This window comes from Crocodylus siamensis, chromosome 15, assembly GCF_052110815.1.
Source record: "Crocodylus siamensis isolate JL-2025a chromosome 15, ASM5211081v1, whole genome shotgun sequence".
In the NCBI taxonomy this organism is placed as follows: domain Eukaryota; kingdom Metazoa; phylum Chordata; order Crocodylia; family Crocodylidae; genus Crocodylus; species Crocodylus siamensis.
The window spans coordinates 14,431,813-14,446,676 of NC_143409.1; the positions used below are offsets into that span (position 1 = coordinate 14,431,813).

General features: G+C 54.4%; 1 protein-coding gene across 2 annotated transcripts; it reads right to left on the bottom strand.

Moving 5' to 3' along the window:
• Nucleotides 1–1,665: 1,665 nt before the first annotated feature.
• Nucleotides 1,666–11,797, bottom strand: HAPLN3 (hyaluronan and proteoglycan link protein 3). Of its 2 annotated transcripts, none has more exons than XM_090028788.1 (5): nucleotides 11,659–11,797; nucleotides 8,201–8,370; nucleotides 5,890–6,258; nucleotides 3,933–4,235; nucleotides 1,666–2,950 (listed from the first exon to the last, which is right to left on the bottom strand). In XM_090028788.1, the coding sequence occupies exons 2-5, from the start codon at nucleotides 8,334–8,336 to the stop codon at nucleotides 2,670–2,672; spliced, it is 1,089 nt and encodes a 362-aa protein (XP_089884914.1). In that variant the 5' UTR covers nucleotides 8,337–8,370; nucleotides 11,659–11,797; the 3' UTR covers nucleotides 1,666–2,669. The 2 variants fall into 2 exon arrangements, with proteins under 2 accessions (XP_089884914.1, XP_089884915.1); XM_090028789.1 differs by having other exon boundaries at nucleotides 8,201–8,366; nucleotides 11,659–11,791.
• Between the last annotated feature and the right edge of the window lie 3,067 nt (nucleotides 11,798–14,864).

The following is a 14,864-nucleotide window of genomic DNA, read 5'->3' on the forward strand; positions in this document are numbered from 1 at the left end:
CACTGCCTAGGATGGTGAACATTTTGGGAGGGTGGTAATGTATATTCACTATAAGGAGTGGATGTACGACATGTGCAGGCATTTGGTTGGGGGCATTCCTTCCCCTGGTGTGAGTGAACAGGAACAACAGGGAGACAGGGAGCAAAGCTAAAAGCAAAAAGCAGAGCAACAGAACAGGTGGAGGAGGGACTGGAGTGACACCTGAGGAGGATGCAGGACTAATTTGTAGCAAGCCTACCTAAAAAATGTTGCCTCCTACTGCCTTCAAGCCCTGAACAAAACGCGGCCTTCTTTGTAGGACTGACTCAGGTGAGCACAGATAGCAGCAGGCAGGAGCAGATCACATATAGACTGTCCCCTACAATGTTGGGGATGCTCAAAAATGAGCGTAGTTCTCTCTTGAGGACCCAAAGCAGACATCTGAGCGCCCACTGTCATCCTGCAGACCACCCACTGCCATCCCAGGTAAGAAGCAGGGATGGAGCCTACATCCTTAGACTACAGATGAGTTAAGGAAGCATCTCCCTCCCTTTGTGACTTAGCCCCCACAGCTCTTTTCATCTTCCCCCTCCCCAGCATTACACAGCATCTCCTTCCTCCAGGAGGCTTGGATGTAGTAGCAACCCTGCCTTATGCACGCCCCACAACACTTCCCATTTACAATGCCTCCTTTTATTCACACTCCCTCAAGTAACCACCTCCCTGACTCCAGGGGAGCAGCAATCATTGCTCACATAGCATAGTAACATCAGCTGCACTGGATACGTTTTTAAGACAATTTAGGGGCTGAGAATAAGGACATGGGGGCAGCATCGCATGCCCAGTCATCTCTCTACCCCTAACAACACATGCCCCATGCAGCAGGCTCTGCTTTTTGTCTCACCACTGGCCACCTCAGCACCTGAGACCTTCCCAGCTGTATGCAGTTCCTGTCATTAAGACTTTCACCCACACCCACTTGAAGAGGACTCCACAGGTCCTAGGCAGCAATAGCACGCCACATTTCCTAAGTGTCTTATGCTAAGGACAAGGGATTAATTAAGCCTAGTTAGAGAAACAATCAATGAGCCTGCACATAGGGAGGGACAAGCTCAGCCCTGTGATGCTGTCATAACCTGTTTCAGGGGTATGAAGAGGTTTGGGAGCTTGCAGCTGGAATCAGCTGTTTGATGTGGTGCATAAGAGACAAAGACAACAAAGAGGTTTTGTGGGGTACATAAAGGCACTGAGATAAATAGTGTTTTAAGAGCTTTGAAAAAGTCCCTTTTAAGGTTCAGAGGTTGGGTGAGGCACCAAAACTGAACTAGTTGTTTCTGTTTCAAAAAACACTTGTGGTATTCAAAAAACATGCACGGAGGTGAGGGGCTGGGTGTCCTTCCTCCACAGTTATGGGGTTTGGACAGGTGGTGCAGTTAGGAGCTGAGCCTTCCAGCTTCCTCCACCTCGGCCGATGGAAAGGGTCATCAGTCCTGGGCTTTAAAACCCCCGCTTCTCCTCCACCTCCATTCTCCTCTCCAGTGCCCTCCGGTAACCCACGTCCTAGCTTTAAGCCAAGAACCCTCAGACATTTCTCCTTTAAACTCTTCTCCCTGGTGTTGCAGCTATGCCGGTGAGCACTGTAGGACCAGCCCTATGGCTGGGAACAGAGACGAAGCTGCACATGTCTAGGGCTTTCTTCAATGCTTTATTAGAAGAGGGTCAAGAAAATACATCGTTTTCATAACAAAACATTCACAAACAAGAATTCAAGTGGAGTCTGGGAGAGGGGACACATGGAGAACCAGGCACGGCCACCAGAGACCACGGCATCCAGCATGCACGCAATCCTCTTTGAAATGTCTCCCCTCATAATGTGGCCTGAAGAAGTCTAAGCGTGTCCAGATCCCAAGAGGAGGGTAAGGGAGGAAAAAAAGGGACTGGAGGAGGAAAAGAAAAAGGAGGGAATCCCTAGTCTCTAAGCCCAGAGACCCAGAGTTATACCTAACATCTCTGATTTGTGGGAAGGGGCCTCCACGCCCGAGGAGGTGGGCCAGGACTTTGGTGAGATGCAAGTCAACAAGTGTCTTGAATGATCGCTTGCTCACCCTGAGAAGTGGGGCGGGTGGGGTAGACAGGGGAGATCTTGGTTTGCACTCCATCTGCAGTCAGCCTGACGCCCTCCAGGGTGGAGGGTGGCTGGGATGGGACAGCAGAGCAGTCTGTGCGTTAAAGATTTCTGGTCCCTCTTGGTGCCTGTGAAACTGCAGCTGGAGGAGGGTATTTTTGTTGGGCATTGGCCTCTACAAGTGGGGAATTGTTCTGATCCTGTGTGTGAACCTGTCACTTGGCACCCAGCAGCACCCCCTTGACCCACTCCAAGGGACTGAACCAGCAGGTTCAGACAACAACCCCCCCCCATGAGAGATACCATCTTAGGGTGCCTCTCCTAGCAGGTGTGATGGAGAGTGGGAGCACCATTCCCCGCCAAGGGAGAAGTGCAGAGGTGGCGCTAGGTCAGCGAGAGGCCACGGCTCAGGGAGCTGCTGAATTCTGATAGTGTAAAAATGAAAAGGGAAACTTGGAAAGCCCCCACCACCACCCAGGGAGCTGAGCCCCTTTAAATAATGCAATCCAGGCAGCACCAGGCAGGGAAGTGTCCACTGGCAAAAAAAGGAGCCCCTCCCCTTTCCTTAACTCAGCTTGTAGCAGAAGACCCCAAACTTTCCCTTCTTGGGGAAGCCGAGGCTCCGGATGCCCGGCTCTAGAGGGCCACAGTTGGACCGAGGGAAGGCGATGGGGTAGCGGATGCTGCCATCTGCCAGCCAGCCACTTTCACAGTGATCCAGGTTAAAGAGCTTCCACGCGACATAGAGCTGACCCACTTTGGCAATTTCGGCGCCGTCGTCCTGGCAGGCCTGCTTGGCCTCTTCCAAGGTTAGCTTGGCTGGGTGAGTCAGGTAGTAAACCTTCCCTGTGGGGAAGGGGAGGCAGGATCACTGGGGGGTAGAACAACACCCAGCATGGTCCCCCTCCACACACAAATCCCGTGGTCCTGCAGCAGATACTTGGCAGTGGGGAGCTTGTCCCATCTCTGCCTGCCTATGGCAGAGATCTAAGAAATCGTAGGAAAGTAGGACTGGAAGGGATCTCCAGAGCTCAACCAGCCCCACTCTCCCTGCACCTGACCTCTGCTTGCCATGGGCTTAGGGGTCCTATATTCTAACAAAGGGGATTTTAGGCCACCAGCCTGGCAGTACCATCTTTGTCAGGAAACTCTGCAAGCATAAGGGATTTTCTTGTGGCCACTTCCCAGTCTATGGCCATTTTCTGCCAGCAAAATGAAGAACTGGGTCCCATTTCATCACTCTCTGAGACTCAACTGGTTCCCCTGATGCCCACCCAGTCTGGTGCTGTGTTACCTATTGGGCTGTTTCAATCTCACTGTTTACTCTCGCCTTTCATTTCACTGCCACCTGAAAACTAAATGTAGCAAGTGTTTGCCTGAGCCCCAAAAGGCAGCTGCTATACCATGGATGGAGCAGAGCTGGGGTTTACCAGCACAAAACATCACTGTATAATATTCAGTCTGGGATAGGAAGGAGCATCCTACTTCAAGCTCGAATCGTAGCAGAAAAGCCCACACTACTAGGGTCATCTACTCCAGCCCTGGACTACAATGGCCCTGAGCATTTAGGAAGGTGACTGGAATTGCCTGAGGTCCAAACCTGGCAGGGTCAGCATCCCAGCCCTTGGGTCCATGATAACCAGAGCTCTAGGTTTGCCATTTCAGCTGGCTGAGAACAGCCAAGGTTTGGATTCAGCACTGTCCCTGGGAAAAGAGTGCTGCCAACTGAGTCACCCATCCCACTCCCTGCAACACTGGGCTCTCCGGGGTGGCCTCTGCTCTGACTGAACAAACCCAGCCCCGCAAGTGAAGTATCTTCCAGACTCACCTTTGGGTGCAGAGGAGAAGCAGAAAACATCAAAGCGGTGCAGGGTCTTGTGGCGCATGCCATAGCTCCGAAGGCCAGGAGCCAAGGTCCGGCCGCCGCAGGGCTCGCGGGGCAGGGTGATGGGGTACTGCACAGTCCCATCCTGCAGCCAGCCAGCATTGCACCAGTCCAGCCCCTCCTCCCAGGACTTGAAGAGCTGCTCAAAGGATGCGATAACAGCATCCTGCTCCTCACAAACCTTCTTGGCTTCATGGAAGTTGAGTTTGTAGCGCCCGTGGGGAGGCTGGTATGGAAAAACTATCCCTGGGGAGGAGGAGGGAAAGAAAGGTGAGGTGTCTAGGCTGGTCGAGTCACTGTGGGATTTCAAGGACCCTCTGGCCACCTCACTGACCTAACCTGCGCTCTCTGGGGTACATGGGAAAGTTCCCTCAATAGCACCACTAATGGGGCACCGGGGGTTACCTGCAGCAGCATCCCCACCCCCTCCCTAGCTCATGCTCCCAACCTCACCAGGGTGAACTTAGGGTAACCCTGCGTGCTGCCAGATGCCCAGGTGGCATCTCTTGGGCTTCCCCCCTGGGACTGGAAGGGAAAGAAAAGCCTTCCAAATACAGGCTCAGGGGTCCAGCTGAACTCAGGGGAAATCCTGTAATACTGCAAGCAAATAGCCGGCCCAAAGGGGGAATGAACAGGGCAGGCATTATCCATCAAGGAAAATGGTGAGCTGCTGGTGACATCTGGTGGCCAGACGGAGGCATGAGCACGTGCTCTTGCGGGGCACGGGCATTCGGTGCCCTTCCAAAAGCTGGTGCTCAAAGGCTGCTTGGCTCTGGAAGGTGGAAGGCGGCTGGTGCCAAGCCCCTGTGCTACAGGTAAGGGGTGGGTCACCCTGGAGCCAGGCAGGTGTGCAGCTGGGACGAGGGACTGCATAAGACTGAATGTTGCAATCCGTGCTGTCTGCAGAGGAGCAAGTCTGAGGCCTGGATGGGGACTAGGGTGGGTCTGAAGGTGAACTTCTGCAAGGAGAGGGAATTTCTATATGAGCCACAGTGCTGCAAGCTGTTTTATGCTGCTCCTAGTCCCCTTCTTCAGCACCAATCCCTCGTACACTGCACGCTGGGCTCCCCAAATGCACACCCAGAAGATAGGCAGGATGCAGTCATGCCGCCTCTCGCGGCCTCTCCTTGCAAGGGCAGGAGAAGCCACCTTCCAAAGCAGGCTGCAGTCGTGTGCCAGTCTGTCCCGGCACAGCCATGGCAATCCAAGCTGGGCAGCAGTAGTTCATATTTGACAAACTGACATAGTCGGGAAAGCTGGCAGACTCAGCATTGCTATGTGGCTCAGTCACCACTGGAGGGAGGTAGCATGCCGTTCAGCGCTGGCGTGGGGGACCAGTGTCTGTCACCATACAGCTGCATTGTCCTAAACCGAGGGGGCGCTGCCATAGCATGACACGGTGCTGTGTGTACCTGTGTTACAAGACTGGCCCTGCTGGGTGAGGAGTGCTGCACAAAGAAGCAGCCACCCCCACTTCCCATTCTCCCAGCCCCAGGTCCCTGTGGAGGTCTAACCAGCAATAACTCCAGGGCACGCTACGGAGAGGTGACAGCAACTTGCACTTGCACTGCAGGGAGATTGTACTGGGGAGCTGATGCCACAATGCAAGGTCCTGGGGGCACTTTTGGAGGAAGGAGCTCCTTCCTTTACCCTGATTTCCATAGCGTGAGGCCAGCCAGGAAGGGGAGCTCCTTCCTGAGCTGCCAAGGTGTTGGCTTGAGCATGGGGGAGCTGTCTCATAGGGCCCTGATACACCTGCTGGTCCCACCAGAGGCTTTGAAGCAGGCACCTTCTTGGGTGCCTGTTCATGTCCCCAGTGACCAACACTCAGGTGGGTGCACCCCCAGGCCTGTTGTCCCTTCCCTCGGTCCCTGCCTTGCTGCAGCGGCAGCTCACTCACCTCGCAGCTCCAGCTCCACGATGCTGCTCTCATCCTCCAGCCCATCGATGACCTCACAGCGGTACTTGCCATAGTCCTGCAGGCGCAGGTCATTAACGACCAGGGACACTTCCTGTTTGCCTTCCTGCCGTAGGTAAGCACGACCCTTGAAATCACCGAAGCTGCGGTGCTTCATGCCGACAGCCACCAGCACGTCGTAGTCCTTGGTGTTGTCATCCCGCAGCTTGGACCACTTGACGCGGATCCTGCGTGGCGTCTCCAGCTTGGTCTCATAACGGTAGTGGCAGGGCAGAGTGACATTGGCACCACGCAAGGTGAAGATGGGAGTGTCCGGGGTTTCCACCACCAGCTTCGCACCGTTGAACTGAACTGATAGGTGGGAGGGGAGATGGGTAAGCAGGGGTTCAGACAGGTGTCAGCGGCCAGGTATCTTGGCCCCCTGGCTCAGGGCATCTGTATGGGCTCTGGGGGAGAGGGGCTGGATGCACGGATACTGTATAGAAAGGAAGACTAGCACAGACCAGCAACAAAAGGGAAAGGGGAAAGAGCTAGGTCTGGGGACAGAGGCCCCAGGATCAGGGAGGAGCGGATGGAGGAACTGGTTCTGAGCCAGGTAGCTCTTGTGAACAGCACGGCAGAAATCTGGACTGAGCATATCTTCCCTTGCCCCCTCCTACCGAACTCCCCCGCTGCTTATCTCCCTCTCCCCTTCATTCACTTCCTCCTCCTCATGCTCAGTGTCCCTGTGAGACACTGGCACAAAGAGGGAACAAAGGCAAGGGGCACTGGTGGCTTTAGAAGGGGATCAGGGATACCCACAAGCTAGGATAGGGCAGGGTCCGTGTAGTAAGATGGTCTGTGCATGGTCTGTGCACGGTGTCTACCAGCAGGGGGGCACAGCTGAACCAGTTTGCAGACATAGACACCCTGGGAGGGGAAGAGTTTAAACTGGAACAAGCAGCAGAATGAGTCTGGGAAGGGGAGAAAGTGAAGGCAGTTTGGGCTGAAGTTAGGAAGTCCTTCCTAACATGCACCCCTATTAGGCTGTAGGGGCCAGGAAGGCATAGTTTCATAGTTTCATGGTTGGTAGGGTCGGAAGGGACCTAAGCAGATCATCAAGTCTGACCCCCTGCCATGGGCAGGAAAGGATGCTGGTGATTGTCTAGCCTCCTTCTGAAGACCCCCAGGGTAGGGGCAAGCACCACCTCCCTTGGAAGTTGGTTCCAGCTCCTAGCCGCCCTGACTGTGAAGTAGCCCCTCCTGATGCCCAACCTGAATCTACTCTCAGTCAGCTTATGGCCATTATTCCTTGTAACTCCTAGTAGTGTTTGGGGGAGCAGGGACTCTCCCATTGCCTGCTGGTCTCCCTTGGCCAGTTTATAGACAGCCACCAGGTCCCCTGTCAGCCTTCTCTTGTGGAGGCTGAACAGGCTCAGGGGTCCCGGAGCCTCTCCTCGTAGGGCCTGCCCTGCTGCCCCCGGTCATGTGAGTGGCCTCCTCTGCACCCTCTCCATGTTGCCCACACCCCTCTTGAAGTGCGGCGCCCAGACCTGGACGCAGTACTCCGGCTGTGGCCCGACTAGTGTCACATAGAGGGGGAGGATCACCTCCTTGGACCTGCTCGTGATGCATTTGTGGATGCACGACAAGGTGCTGTAGGCCTTCCTGACCATGTCCCCACATTGGCAGCCCATGTTCATCTTGGAATCAATAATGACTCCAAGATCCTTTCCTGCCTCTGTGCTGACTAGAAGGGAGTTCCCCAGGCTGTAGGTATGTCTTAGCAATTGGACTATCAAGAGGGTGAGACAAAACCCTGGGGAATAAGTGGGAGGATTGGGAGGGACAGTCTGAGCAGGAAGGGAGTGAGTTGCAGGTAACTTCGCTGCGTTCCACCCAGAGGAGGGGGCCTCATGGGATGGAAAAAGTCAGCGGGTCAAGGATGGATGTGCAGAGCAAGAGATGCAGCCTGCCTGGTGTTTGCCTCCTCTCCTATGAACTACTCACCCACACGCAGCTTGCAAAGACCCTTCACTCACATCCTCAGCCCTCAGTACTCTCAGCTGCCACCTCATTAGCCCCCCAAGCCTCCTCACCCAACTCCTGTTGGCAGCATGCAGTTCTTTCAAGCCCACACTGGAACTGGGAGAGGGCAAAGGGGGAAGAGGCCAGACTGACTTCACCACCACTGCCAACATTTCCCATCCACGAGTCCAAGACGTATCCTCCTCAGGCCCTCTGATCCTAATGGCTGGCAGCAGAGCATGGTACAGCCCTGCCCCTCCCCCAGGATGAACACCTTCTCCATTACCATTGCCATTTCCATTGCCATTGCCATTGGCCTTGTCGTTCATGACGTGGTCGTAGTAGAAGCCGTTGTAGAAGGGGAGTGTGCAGGAGCCCCTGCCAAGCTGCAGCAGCATCACAACCAGGGACAGCAGCAGCATTGCTCACAAGAGGGCCAAGGTGAGGAGTGCCTGCCTGTCCAAGAGAACAAATCAGCTGCGTTAAGGCAGAAGGGCTCTCTCCATTGAGCAGCTGTCCCTGCCAGCTCATTCCAGGCCCCATGGTGAAGTCTGGCTGTTCCCTTGCTCTGCCTAGGCTGCCTGACACCACAGTTACTAGGGGAGGCCAGGGGAAAAGGAACATCCTGTACCTCGGCCCCTATCCAGGCACTTCTTAGTAGGCTGGGTGAACAGCTACATCATCCTGGGTCTTGCATCATGTGAGGTCCCTCCCAACCTGAGACAGAATCGTGCCCTCTTCTGCCCCACTCTCAACCCAGAAACAACAGGATTGCCAAGGAAAGCAACTGCAGAGGCGTCACCATTCAGCTCAGCCAGGAAAGCTTCTCCAGGGGGGCTATGAAATGACGTGTGATGTTGAGCAATTCAATGGGCCAGGGGTAGTGGCCCCACAGCACACGTGGCCTGGCACCAGCGGGTTACTTTCCAGTGCGGTTCTGGGGTATTTATGTACACACACAGTAGAATGTACATGTGTGAAGTGAAGGCCATGTGTGTTCAGTTTGCCTTCCCAGATGGGATCTGGGCAGGTGAACTGTCTGCACTCACACATGACACTGCACCAGCACCATGTGTTCAAAAGGAAGCCACCATTTGAAAATGTCTCTGCATTAACACCTACCCTGCTGGAAGAGGCTAGGTCTTATATAGTTGAGACATCTCGCTGCCACAGCTCCTAATGTCATGCTGCAGAGCACCATATCTTGGGGGAAGGAGGAGCACACAGAGGTCTTTGCATGCAGGAGGAATGGGAAAATGAAGGCACCCTGGTATGAAGGGAACAGAGTCCCTGGCAGGGGGAGTAAGGGATGGGGGCAGGTTGTAGAAGGCGCTACCACTGACCAGGGCTTTTATCCCTTCCTTAATCATCCTTCTGCAGTATACCACTGCTAGTTGGCTAGATATCAGCTTGGATTGTAACTTCTCCAAAAGTACAAGAAACAAATGAAACCTGTGAGCCAGGCTAGCTGTCACCTTCACCTGGGACCTTCCTAGGACTCTACTCCCTGTCGACAGGAGAATCACAGAAGCAGTACTACCAGCCACTGTGCTTCTCAATGCCTGAACTCCCTTGCTCACAATGGCTAAGCTTTCCCAGAAAAGCACCTGAGAGCAGGATGAAAAAAACAACATTTCAAGGAATCCAGGTTCACTTCAGGCAGCTTCTCCCATTATCATACACGCATATGGGACAGCATTTCTCAGCCTGGAGCAATTGCAATAATTACTGAACGCTGCAGAGCTTCAGGAAATCTTCTAGGCCCAGGCAAGCTGAACGTTAGCCATTTTGGTGATACTTGGAAAATGAGAAGGGGTGAAGGAGCACCCAGGGAGCCTCTGGTCACCATTTCTGCAACTGCCTATAGCAGTGGTTGTCAACCTGTGGTCCACAGACCCCTGAGGGTCCGCAGACTATGTCTAAAGGGTTCACAAAAGATGACTGTGATCAATTAAAAGTATGTGAGTACCCACACTTACACTTCGGAGGGGTCCACACCTCCCTCCGAAAATGTTTAGGGCTCCACAAATTCAAAAAGGTTAAAAATCACTATAGATCAAAGAACCGGACAATGACTGCTACTAATGCGCTCCAGGCTAATGACATCCCCGGCCACCCTCTCAGCACAAGTTTAAATTGCTTACATCTGGAAGAAAAAGAAATATGAACAAGAGCGGTGAGCAAAGTTACAAGGAAGACAGAAACTGGCACAGGGCTGGGTGACCTTGACACGAGGAGTACGGGGTCACAGAGAGCTGCTGGCATGGGGGGGGATAGGGTCACAGGATGGAGGAAGGAAGGGAACACAGATGCTTTCGTATGTGGGGGAATGGGAAAACGAGGGCTTCTGATCCCACCAAAAACTGAATCTACTGAAGTCAGCTCCCAGTGCAGCTCCCTGAGGGATTTGGGTGGCTGCAAGGTCCACTACAGCCGGCAGAGGGGGCCAGCACCCACCAGGTCTCCGGACTGCCCCTCAATTAGGAAGGAATTTGACATCTGTGCCCCCCCCTCCCCTTTTAGGCAGGGTTTACAAGCCCTTTGAAACTGCCGGGGACTGGGGGGAAGTGAGAGCAGGGGGCCTGCAGAGACCAGCAACCTGCAGGCATGCAGCTCCCTTCAGAGTGATGCATGCCAGAGACGCACAGGGATGGCTCCACACGCAGCAGCCTCCACAATGCCCTGAGGCCCTGGCAGGAAAATTTCTAGTCCTGTTATAAGAGATGCAGCTTGCAGGCACTTCTGCTCCAGGAGGCTCATGGCTAACACTGGGGACCGGGAGGCTAGGCTCCTACTGCCAACATCTTATTGTGTTACCTCCACTTCCCCTTCTGCACAGCCTGGCAGGAGGGTCCAGCTTGCCCCCAAAGAGGCAACCAGGCTTCCTCACTGATGTTCGTACAGGGCTTTGGGAGCCTCAAGACACGGTGCTGGTGCTGAGCAGGGCACTGGGGTCCTGCAGTCCTCCAAACTCCCACTGCAATTTCCACCCATGTGAAGCCAGCCCAGGCAGGGAGCCATCCAACCTGAGCTCCTTCCGACCAAGCACAGCCTGAGGCTTTTCAGAGCCACACCACGGCACATCCCCACCCACATGCCAACCTGCGCCTCCCTAGCTGCCAGTCCTGGTCCTACACTGGACGCATGGGCTCCACATATCTCGTTCTCATGTGTAGCCCCTCCAAAGCCAGCCCTTGCCCCCTCTGCCTGTGCCGCCTCCTTCTTCTATTTGTCTTTCCATCAGTAGTGACTGCTTTGCTCTGGAGCCCAACTGGGATCCAGCATCCTCAAGAGCCGCTGTTCAAATCACTGGGGACTCCAGCTGCCCTAGGAGCAGAAACCCCACCGCAGGGCCAGGCACTCACCCTCTGGCCCCTCACCCTCCAGGCAGGATTTGGGGCACACTGAGAATCACGCTGAGACCATGGATGACTTTGCGAGCCCCATGCTCTCACACCCCAGCCGCCTGTCCTGGCTCAGCAGGACCTCCAGCCCCGGACTCATGCGCCCACGTCCCACCTCTGGACATGGCTGAACCCGTGCAGCTCCTAAGGTCCATCCAGCCCCACGCTACGTTTCCTAGAAACCTTGCCCTGCAGTCCCAGCCCTTTCAAATGTTCCCTGTTCCCAGCAACTGATTCAGACTCAGCCCCACTGAAGAGGGGCGCAGAGAGCAGGATTTCTGCCTCCCAGCCTGTCCCCAGCACAGAGAAGCCCTGGGCTCTTCATTCACCCCCTACTTACGCTTGGGAGCCAGTGAGCGTCTGGGGAGCGTGAGCCCAGGTCCCCTGCTCCGGACTGAGCATGCAAGGCTGGAGGGCTCCCGTGAAATGTGTTAGGGCTCTGGCATGGGCTGAGAGGAAACAGCAGCGGGACAAGCTTCCCTCCTCCAGGGCCAGCCTCTTAAAGGGGAACACATTCCTTTCTCCAAAGCTGTGCCTGGGAGCCGAGCAGCGAGGGCAGAGGGATGGAGATTGGAGATTGAAGGTCATTTTCATGGGCCAAATTTCCATTTTGATCTCTGTGTAATCTTGCACCACAGGGTTGTGGGCTCTGCTGGGCTCCAAAGAGCTCTCTGCATGGTGCTGCTTCATGCATGGGGGAAGGAGATGACCTGGGAGGGGGTCTCTGCTCTATGGAGCATCCCCCAGCAGGACCAGGTGGAAGCCAGTGCCCAGAGAAGAAAGGCCAGCCCTGGAGGGTTGATGGACTGACCAGGGCTCTCCACTCTCAGCAAGGTAATGATACCCTGTCCCAAGCATGGCCTTGGCAGCATGTCAGCTGTCCAGACTTTTGATCTTTAGCCACAGTGTACAGCTTATCATTATGCCAGTGGTGTGGGGCTGAGCTCAAACGGGCAGTAGCCTCCTTTCTACCCAGGGGTAAAAGCCCTTGGAAAGGCTCCAGGAGGGGAAGGATGGGGCGTTGATCAAAATGTTGAGCAGAGGAACCCACTGCAACATCAAACCCTTCCATGCCTGTGCAGGGGAGTCCTGATGGCATCTGCCTTAAAGTCCCAGCCTGGGTGAGGGCTCTTAATCTTGCCAAACCAATGCCAATGCCCAGCGAAAAAAAAACTTTAGCTCCAGGGCCAGAAGGGAAGAAACAAAAACCTCTGAAAGGACAACGTGGCAGGAGCAAGAGCAGCAACCAGGAGGTCCGGAGAGGAGGGCTGAGACAGTACACGCCCTACATTTCTTGACCAGGACGTGCCAGTGAGGCATGAGCGCACCATGATGACGGGCACCAGGTGGTTCCCACAACAAGCCCAGTTTAGGGAGTCATGTGACGTCCATCCAGGCCCAGTCATGAGGCCCTTAATTGATTGATGGCTTGGATGGTTGGCAGGAGGCCTGGGAAAGGACCAAACTCAAGAAGCGAGGGAAGGTTTGGTGGGGAGTGGAAAGACGGAGGGGGTCATTTGTTCTGTTCATTGCAATGGATGTGGAAAGGGATCCTGTTAGTACGCTGATGGTGGCAAGGATATGGCTCATTGTGGTGTCAGATTGTTTCTCTTCTCTTATATCCCAGACCAGGATCACTTCCAGCCCCAGGGAATATGTGTCTTGCCAGCTGCTTGTGGCCACACACATGTACTCATGTGCATGCTCCTCAGAGGCTGGTCTCGGTCCCGGTAACACCAGTGTTCAGAGTCCTTGTGTTCTGGCCACAGCGAGGGCACAAAATGGCCATACCGGTTGCCTGCTCGGTCTCCCTGAGACCCCGCGATTCCAGAGCCCCTGTTTACAGCTCTCCGATGCTGACCCATCTGCACGGTGTGAAGAAGAAGAGGAATTACAGAGTTGTGTGCATAGTGACCCCTCTGACCCACCGAGCCTCTCCAGGCCAGGCCTCTACAGCCACACATCTTGAATTTGTTATTTTATCAGGAGGAAATGAGCTGCCCCTGCATGAAGCGCAGGGGCCCGGGTCCAGTCTGCCCTCCAAGCAGAACTGATTCAAACCGGAAAGAAAACAACTCTTTCAAAAATAAACCGCCTGCTCTTCCCAGCCAGGCAGGCTTCTCTGGCGTGGACTGGGACTCTGAACCAGATGGTGGCCGTGGAGCTGGTGGGGACCCGGGGGGCAACCTCTCCCAGCGTGGGTCAGGCCTCAGCCCTGGAAGGCAGCCTTTCCTGGGGCAGCTTGGGCCTTGACGCTGAGGGGATAGGAATCCTTTCCCAGGACAGATTACACCACTGGGCTGGGGAGGAGGATGGCATTTCCCAGGTCAGACTGGGCCTTAGAGCTGATGGCCAGGCAGGCTTCTTCTGTGCTAAAGAAACAACCCCCTGGTTGTTAAAACTGAGTGCACAAATCTAGCAGTGAACACAAACGCTCCCTAACCCTGCACTGAGAAATGTAGCATTGCTTGTGAAGGGTCTGTCAGCATCCTGGCTGGCCTGAGTACAGAATGGGCTGCCATCTGCACTGTGCTCCCTTTGCAGATATAAGGGGCATGTTAGACATGATCTTGTTTCCCTATGTGCCATCCGCTTTGATTGGTGTGACGCAAGCAACCTCTCTGATAAGCACAAAACCAACTGCTCTCCGGTGCCTGGAAGTGGCTTTATCTGCCTGTCTGCTTCCCAGCAAGGAGTCAGTGTCCCGTCTCCAAGGGGAAGCCCAGGAGAAGAGAGTTATAGGCACTGGGACCTCGCAGGTTGGTTACTCACTTCCAGTGGGTCCAAAAGCAGAAGGTCTCTGGCCTCAGAGGGCCCCTCCCCGCTACTGGAAAGGAGTGAAGGACAATATGGGATGGGAAGCAGAGTGCTCGGATTGAATTCCCGTTGGTTAGGGATAATAGCCTGCCTCTACTTACATGCCTGGCTAGCTCCAGCTCAGCTCTGGTGCTGCAATGGCAAGGGCTTTCACTGCTGGTTCTCCCATTGCCTCCCCCTCTGCTGAGCACACCTTTCTACTCCATTGCACGCTGCCCATTACTCATTCCATTGCACAATCAATTCATCACTGGGTTTGTGTTTCCTACATTGAGCAATTATGAATGTGCACATGGACAGAGGGAAAGACACACCTTTCATCCCACGCATTCGAGGGGGGTGGGTAAGGATGGCTTGATAAAACATAGATAGGGGAAACATTGTCTGGGAAAGCCAGAGACCGGATATCAGTGGAAAATGGAGACTTGGGTTCTTATCTCCTTCTGTTGACATTGGATTAAGTGGCTTTCTAGCCAGGGGGCAGAAGGAAGGACCATGGGGCCAGAAAGAGGAAAATTTGTTATATTAGAGAGAGAGATGCCTGGTCTATAACAGCCCTGCTGTGGGGGTAGGCTTGCTGCAGTGTTTGGGTCATGGGTTTGATCCTAACGTCAAAAGGAAGACGTACCACTTTTAGCCCAGCATGTCAGCAAAGGTGGTGGCTCTTTGAGGGGTAGTTAGACTACAACAGCTTTTACCCATCTGCTCCCAGACCCTGGGGGTACTTAC